This window comes from Nicotiana tabacum, chromosome 10, assembly GCF_000715075.1.
Source record: "Nicotiana tabacum cultivar K326 chromosome 10, ASM71507v2, whole genome shotgun sequence".
NCBI lineage: Eukaryota > Viridiplantae > Streptophyta > Magnoliopsida > Solanales > Solanaceae > Nicotiana > Nicotiana tabacum.
Genome location: NC_134089.1, coordinates 109,291,037 through 109,299,850, shown reverse-complemented (window position 1 = coordinate 109,299,850; position 8,814 = coordinate 109,291,037). Strand labels below are relative to the sequence as shown.

Below are 8,814 nucleotides of genomic sequence, written 5' to 3'. Positions count from 1 at the left end.
ATTTGAAATTGTCTTGATTGATTAATGGCACTTCGCATATTACAGAAAGATGGTAACGGGATATTTTATAGCTGCAGAAGCAATTGATAGTTAAGCTAAGTCCCACAATATCTTGGTACGATTGGGAAAAGAATTGTTTCAGCAAGATGTGAAAATAATTACTAGAATTTAATAATATTATTAAAAATATCATGCTTTATTGCATTTGTTTCTGCTTTCATATGTATTTTTTTCCTTACATTTTTAAAAAATTTCGTTTGTGGCATAATAATTTATATTTTATTTTTGATTTATGAAAATGTTATTTCTTCTATCTCAAATAAAATTACAAAAGAAATTCAACTCAAAACTTTTGAATGATTGACCGCGGGAAGCGCAGGTAAATTTACTAGTTAATCTAATAAATGTGGAGCTGATTAATATAGTGAAAGCTAAATTAGTAATAAATTAAGATCAAAGATAAATAATAGTAATAATTTAGTTAAATTATGTTTTAAACTAAATATAGCCTCTCTATCTTTTTCTCAAGTTACGCGGTTGAGAAGTGGAAGAACTGAGGTTTCTATAAATACAAAAACAACCCCTCCCGTCTCCCCTTAAAAATCGAAACCGATCCACCCGTTATCTCCTCCATTCCACTCACAACCATCCTTTTCTCACCCTGGTTTTACCTTTTCGTTCTTTGCAGTTTGCCATTCAACTTCTCCCAAACACATTTTCATCTATTGGTACGTTCTTCACCTTTCTGCTTCCATTTGTTTTAGTTAATATTCTTCTGTTAATTATCTGAGATGGTGTTTTGTGAAAAATGGGAAAATTTGCAATTTGCAATCAGAAACTTTTTGCCCAGAAACTCTGAACTATTTGGATTTTGACATTGTGAATAAGTTAAATCCACATACCTTTTTTTTTTTTTTTTGAAAATCTCGTCGTTCTTCAATTGTTTTTGGTTAATGGTTTGTAGTAGTTAATGGTGTTAAATTGCTAGTAATTATTTTCGTTGAAAACAAAATCTTTGCATTCATTGGACTGCTTTTATATGGCGAGGGTGTTATTTTGATGATTTCAGTTTCTTGTCACGTTGACTTTGTTTTTCCTTCAGAAAATTTAACAAATTCCTGACTGTTTCATCCCCAAAAGCATAATAGGGAATTTTGTGCATTTATAAAATAGAGAAATGAAAAGGAATTGGGAAATTGGAGGTTGAGTTTGGCGGAATAATTTTGTTACATGTGCCATTAATGGTTCCATCCTTTATCTTTTGTTCCTTTTGTGGGACTAAAAGGGGTAGAACAGGATGCATCGAAGTACTTTCATAGCTATCTCTTATTGATACATGGTTATTAGCCTTTTTGACAGTGTGTTTATACGGTTCGCCTTTGGATATTGGAAGGGACTTGGAACTCATGCCCAAGTTTGACATACAAATGCTTTTTCAATCAAAATGAATTTTTTTATTTCTATTATACATAGGAGGAAGGGGAAGGGGAAATGGGGGAGCAAATTACAAGGTGAGGAATCAACCATTCACCAACAAGGTGAAAGTTAAGGTAGCAAACCAATTTCACTATTAAGACCTATGTTGCACGGACTCTCCAAAATAGTTGTCGCACCCGTGTCGGATCCTCCAGAAATACACTATTTTTGGAGGATCCGACACGCACCCATCGATATTTTCGGAGAGAGTCCAAGCAACATAGATTAAGACCCCATCAAAATAAGCTAGAAGACAATTTTAGCCATATTCTAGTTTTATATCTATTTCAATTTTTTCAGGAGTTAACACTTGTTTATACATAGTTTTTAGCCGCGAAGTAAATTTTCACTTATGTTGTCTGGACTATCCAAAAATATCTCCGGGTGTGTGTCAGATCCTCTGAAAGTAGTGCCTTTTTGGAGAATCCGAATACAGTAGCATTTTGGAGAGTCCACCCTCCACGCAACATAGTTTTTCACTACATTTGTTTCAAAGAAAATGGGTTCACGCTAATAGAAATGCAATTCTACGGTTTACTATTTAGTGTTTGAATAGGGCGTGCTTACTTGTGACGAGAGTGAACAATGCCTTTTTTCCCAATCCTTGCTGGCTCACATGCAATAGGAAAATGATTCATTAAATTGTCTTATTTAGTTTGCTTTCCAAATGGTCAATTCATAAAAAACGGATTAATTATGTTGAATAGTCTTTTGGAAAACTGGATTTCATGTTTCAATAGAAGTTTTTGATGCCCAATCATGTTGCTGGATTTCATCCTATCATGTTGTTGTGCTATAAACATGTATGTTTTCATTTCTACGGTTCATTTTCTTGTTATAGAACTATTACCGTAGATCCTCTCATTTTAGATTTCAAGTTAAGCTGCTGAGTCCCAGCCTATGGATTTTTTTGTCCATGTGTCTGGGAATATACTTTACGAGCTGATTTATTTACAAATTTTGTTCTTTAGCAGATCTTCATGGCTTTGGAACAAAATTTTCTTGGTGAACATATATTCAGTTTTGGATCTGAAGAAGATGTTTCCGTTAAGAAGAGGAGCGCAGTTCCTGTTCCAACAGCAACTTCTGATGGTACAATTGGTGGTTATGATTGCAATATCTGTCTCGACTCAGCACATGACCCTGTAGTCACCCTTTGCGGTCACCTCTACTGCTGGCCTTGCTTTTACAAGTGGCTCCAGGTCGAGAGCTCTACTCCAGGATCAGCAGAGAAATGTAAATGTCCAGTCTGTAAGGCTCACATCTCAAGCTCATCGCTGGTTCCTCTCTATGGCCGTGGGACATCATCAACAGAATCTAAACTCAAGAAGTCTCAACTGGATGTTGTTGTACCTCGCAGGCCTCAAGCCATTGGGATAACCACTCCGGTTAATTCATCGTCTCCCATAAGTCAGCATCTTCATCACAGGCAATACCTCCCCTCTACCTTCCATAGCTATGCTGCTTTGGGTCCATCCCTGATGACCAGTTTGTCCAGCCCGACAGTCGGGGTATTTGGAGAAATGTTTTTGGCAAGGATTTTCGGGAGCTCGGACACAAGTGTATTTGCTTATCCTCATCCAAGCGCTTACACCATCCCAGGAAGTGGTAGTTCTAGAATGAGGCAGTTGGAGAAGTCTCTTAACAGATTATCCATCTTTCTTTTCTGCTGCATCATCCTATGCCTTCTCCTATTCTGAGTGTTTAATAATGATTGATTCTTTGATGTACAGTTGTACAGATTATGCGACTGTTCTCGCTAACGGTCAGTCCGTAGATAGTAGAAATACATAGGCAGAAAAAGCTTAATGGTTGCTTTTCTCCTGCATCTGTTCTTCTGCATTCCCTTCTCTATCATAAAACTTTTTGCCCTTCAGAAAGTGGCAACAAACATAGCTACCTGCTCTCTACTAAGGTAGTCTCTTTAATTGTCCTCGAGTAGCATTACTTGGCTTATTACAGTGGTTAATTAGGAGGGGACTCTAAGAAGGAGCCCAGTGAACCTTTGTTTTGTGGCCCAAATGGTCTGATATTTGTAATGTAATATGAAGAATGGGCATGTTCCTTTTCTGTTTTTTTTTTTTTTTGGTGTTCTCCGATCTTACATCTTTTTTTTTTTTTTCGTTTGAATTTTTTTTGTATTTCATAAGTTTAAAAGGTTTGGATTCAACTTGATCTTGGGCGAGAGGGAACCATTAGATATGATCGTACATTATAGGAAATTGACATATTTGGTTCAAACTCCTCTTTATGGTGTCATATGCATGAAATGTCGTACCAACCAACGTCACAAAACCTTTTCGTTTCTTCACAAACTAGATAGGTGGTGCCCGTGCGCATATGGGTGACATAGTTTGTACTACTTGAAGAAATTCCACATTATCTTTGAAAAGGATCATCATGATCACAAAGGTTCAACACCAAGAAATCATGTCATCGAAGAACAAGGAAACTAAAAAACTCCAAAATGGATTAACATTTCCAAAAATGTAAAGTCACTCCAGCAACAAGCAAGCAACAGCTTCATAATGAATGGAGAAAACAGTCTTTATCTTGATGTTGCACTTCCAGAAAAGTATTTGCAAATTCTCAAGCGGTGCTCACAGTGAAATAGTTGTCAGCTCTCTGAAATCATTGATTTTAAGCTTCACAAACCAATCTTATGTCAAAATATTCTAAATCTTCATTATAACATGAGTTATCTATATATGAGGAAGGATAAAAAATCATGTGTTTTAAAATACTGTAAACTGACCCATTTCTTTTCCTACATCAATTCTTCATATCTAGGTTAGCTTCTTCTAATAAGAAAATTCTTCAGTTACTGACTGGAGTAGTTTCTGAGCTTTCTCTTTTCAAATCTTAGTGGCATAATTTCACTCTGAAAAATAATATGAATGGCGAGATTGATGCAATGATATAACGGGAATTGATACATTAGTATCAAGGTAAATTCTTGAAAAGAGTTTATAGAATCTGCGTCAAAATAAAAGGCAAGAACTAATGCACTCAACCGAGGCACACTCCTAGGTATATCCTGAAATTTTTTGCACAGAACATTATCAAACAATAAAAATTGATTCCGATACTTTCACAGGAAAGAAGCACTTTACATGTGCCAGAGACCATGTTTCTATTATGTTGGGCTTTTGCTCATCTTCTGAGTGATGGTAAGTATGGTCGAGAGATATTTTTTTACCTAGATACTTTTCTACTACAGTATTAGTTAAGCATTTGCACTGTTCTAATAACAAGCTTCTCATTTAACTTCTTCACTAATTAGTCTTTACATAGCATTCAGCTATATAAATCAGATAAATTAGTCAAAAGGTAGAATAAGAAGGCGATTTCTAAATATTCCAACATGTTAAAGTATTGCGTCAAACAACTAAAAAATTACCCTTAATAATTGCTTCAATACCATTATATGACATATTAGGTGAACATCTTTAGGTATACAATTTCACGTAGTTGATCCATCTCACCCCAACTATCATCATAGCGATCTTTACTCCAATTGGAGTACTTTAAGTCCCTTTTCCAAGACCAAAAGGGTAGGTACCACATAAGAGAGTTTGTCAAGATGGTGACTTTCTTAAGACAAGAAGTACATAAAATGTAAGTAGAAAATACCCTATAAAAGAAAGATTCCTAAGAAAAAAATTTACATTCCGAGACCACTACAATCACAAAGTACTTAACATGAAAAAGGTAAATAGATGCAAAAAACAATTATAAACCTGAAAAACCATTTATATCATAACTTGTTATCATAAAGTTAGACAAATCGTAGAACTACTCTAATGAAAATACAGGATGAAAACAAATGGCATAAACTAGTAATATATTTCTTTAACACAAATATAAAAATAGAGATATGATGTTCACCGACGTTGCCAACAGAAGTCAATAATGTACCTTTTGAGTTGTTGTATGAGGACCAAAAAATTGTGAAAATCTGTTGAAAAAGAAATACAACAAAATATTGTCAATGGTTTCAGGCATATGATCAAGGTAATAAAAACTTGCACATACCCGACGTTTACATCAAACTGCACTATTTATCATGATTGAATTATAAATTAAGGTAAAAATGCGTATCAAATAGCTAAGGTTGCACAGTACGACTGTACTAAAAGTCATTTACTCATTTATATGAACCTCATATTGTATAAGTACATAAAAAAGGTATAAAAACATATACAAAGGAAACAACCAATACCATGAAGAAAGTCCTACAGCATATCTCAATGCGTTAATAAAGTTATAGTTGTAGGTACCAAAAGAAATACAAATTGTGATGTTGGTAAACAGATTTATCATATTTCCAACAAAACTTAATTAAAAACATAGAAAAACAAAACTCTAAGAGAATGACAGCAAAATAGAAAAGTTGAACAAAATCAATTGATTTAAGCATATAACCGAAGGCCCTCGGTGCATCAGTTTGCAAATATGATAATAGTTACCACCACATATGTGAAAATCTAGCACCACGCATATGATAATCCAGCAGGAAAATGTCCAAGCGAACAGAGAAGCCACCAGATGGCAGATACTCACCACATGGTGCAATTAGAAAAACTCCTTCATAAATTCCAGGAAAAATATTAAAACCAAAATATTGCACTTTATAACTTCACGGTTACATCTTGTTTCTCATTTCTTTTTTGTTTAACTAGCCAATACAAAAGAGCCTAAAGTGTGAAGGTAAGATTTCTCTCAACCTTCTTATTGAAGCATAAAAACTAGAAAATCAAGCTTGTTCCACGATACAGTAAAATGGTGCTAAATTATGCAAAATACCGAGAAAATTAAACCAAAAAACCAGCAATATCATGGTACCAGAAGCTGAACGTAGGTACAAAAATTAGTGACAGGGCAAAACTTGATAAAAATTCTTTTTTTAGTAAACCCACGGAAAAACCCAGAACTCTTACAGAATATTACTTTCGCTCGACAATTTCTTAGAATGCATTTTTTCAAAATGAAACCAAACTTGGTAAAGTATCTGAATATAAGTGGAAAATATCTGCTTGATGATTAGAAAAGCCATAGAGAACTACAATATTATTAAAAAAAAAAAGAAGGAAAAATCACTAAAAGAACAACAATCCAGTCCGTATCTAAAAACTTTCTAAAGTTGCAATTCCGATACAACAATCCAGTCATATCCAAAAAAAAAAAAAAAAAAAAAAATTCAAGTTTGCAAGTCCGATACAACAATCCATCCATATCCACCCCTTTGCCCTTTTTTAGTGACAGTGGTGTCATTTTCGAACCCCTTAATTTATCACGGTCTACAAGCAACCGCTACTCTATATACATCTATTTGTGATTGTTGGCCCAAGTAAAGCTTAGTTTTGAAGACTGATAAAGGAACTCAGTCACGAACCAGGTACATCCTACTGGGGTACATATATGGATAGACTTAAGCATGTGAGATGCACGTAAAGGAGATAAACTTAACTTGAAAGAAGTAATATCTCCTGATCATGATCGAAAAGGTTGCATATTGGATAAGGAGAATGACTCCTTACTCAAAGAGAACACGGTTTAAGAGAATGATGGAGTTAGAGGTTGAGATCAACTAGAACTCTTCCACCAAGGAAGAGTAGCATCAGAATTCTAGTCAATCTCTATTTACTAACTCTATAAATATCAGTGTTGTTCTCTTTTATAGGTAATGCACATAAGTAGAAGTTAAACGTGAATTGAGAGCAAAATAGCAAGGCAATTTTGCAAGCAATTTGTGTGTGATTCAAGCGTGCAAACCTGAAGCTACATGAACCAGATTGAAGAATCAACTTCATAAAGAGTTTTATGTGTCTTTCTTTTATTTCTAGTTCAATTGTAGTAGGTGTTTTCATATTGTACCTTTCAGCTTTATCTAGAAGCAACTGTATTAGGTACTCAGAGTTTTCAAGTTAGAGTTAACTTGAAGTTGTCGCAACAGTTCAGGCTGCGTGCTACAACGGGATTAGAGTTAGTCCTAGGTTTACAAAAAAGTTTTTATAAATGTAGTTTTTGGCTCAGTGATTTTAGTGGAGAGTTTGGAAAAATCCTACTGGAAAGTAGGTCGTGGGTTTTCACCTTTTGAGCCAGGTGTTTTCCACGTAAAATCTTTGTGTTCTTTAATTTCTATACTTATTATTCTGCAATAGTAGCAGTTGAAACACATAGAAGAACCAGGTCCTTCTATAATCAGGTTAAGCGAAAAATTGGACACCACACAAATCACTCCCCCTTGTGTGGTATTGAAGTATAAAACATCAATTGGTATCAGAGCAGGTTATCCTTTAAGAGGCTAACACCTTATGAACATATCAAGATGAGTGCGCCACCTGGAAACTAGGAAGGATAATCCACTGTTAGGCCTCCACTCTTCAATGGCCAGTACTACTTCTGGTGGAAAAACAGGATGAGAGATCACATCATCGGAGATGATTATGAACTATGGGACATTGTTACTGATGGTCCCTTGGCTACCATGAAGAAGAATGCTGAAGGAGTGGATGTGCCAAAGACTAGAGCTGACAACAATGCCGAGGACTTGAAGAAGTGGGAAAAAATGCTAAGGCCAAGAAATGGCTTGTGTGTGAACTTGTTCCAGACGAGTGCAACAGAATTCAAAGCTGTACTACTGCTAAGGAAATTTGGGACACTTTGCAAGTGGCTCACGAAGGAACTCCTCAAGTAAAAAGATCAAAAGGAACACTAATGTACTCTCTATATGAGAATTTCACCCCGAAGGAAGGAGAAACCATCCAAGAGATGTATACAAGGTTCACAACATTAACAAATGAACTTAAGTCTCTTAGAAGAATTATCCTTGAAGAAGACAAGGTTGAGAAAATTTTGACAAGGGTTTTGCCAGTTACTTGGGAAAGCAAAATCACTGCTATTCAGGAATCAAAGAACATTGTCACTCCCAAGTTGGACGAGCTAACTGGAGATCTCATTGCCTATGAACTTAGAAGGAAAACCATGAATATGGAGGCACCCAAGAAGGAATGGATCCTGGCTCTTAGAATCGATGAAGGTGTAGATCTAGAGGATGACGAAATGGCTATGATCACGAGGAATTTCAAGAAGTATCTAATGAGAGTAAAGGGTTCTTCAAGAGGTGCAACTTACAACAAACCAAGAGTCCATAAAAACAGACCAACGAGGGCTGTTACAAATGTGGTAAGACTGACCACATGATCAAAAATTATCCTCAATGGAAAATTGAATGGAAGAAGGAAAGGGCTGAACGAAGAAACAGAAAGAAGGATCAGGTTCAACCCAAGAAAAATAAAGGATCAACAAAGAATATGGTTACTGCTTGGGGAGAGA

The 8,814-nt window shown here is 35.5% G+C and overlaps 1 protein-coding gene across 2 annotated transcripts; it reads left to right on the top strand.

Annotated features, from left to right (window-relative positions):
• The first annotated feature begins 553 nt into the window (after positions 1-553).
• LOC107828113 (E3 ubiquitin-protein ligase RMA3) lies at positions 554-3,559 on the top strand. Of its 2 annotated transcripts, none has more exons than XM_016655370.2 (2): positions 554-728; positions 2,448-3,274. In XM_016655370.2, the coding sequence occupies exon 2, from the start codon at positions 2,457-2,459 to the stop codon at positions 3,174-3,176; it is 720 nt and encodes a 239-aa protein (XP_016510856.1). In that variant the 5' UTR covers positions 554-728; positions 2,448-2,456; the 3' UTR covers positions 3,177-3,274. The 2 variants fall into 2 exon arrangements, with proteins under 2 accessions (XP_016510856.1, XP_016510855.1); XM_016655369.2 differs by having other exon boundaries at positions 557-728; positions 2,451-3,559.
• Positions 3,560-8,814: the final 5,255 nt, after the last annotated feature.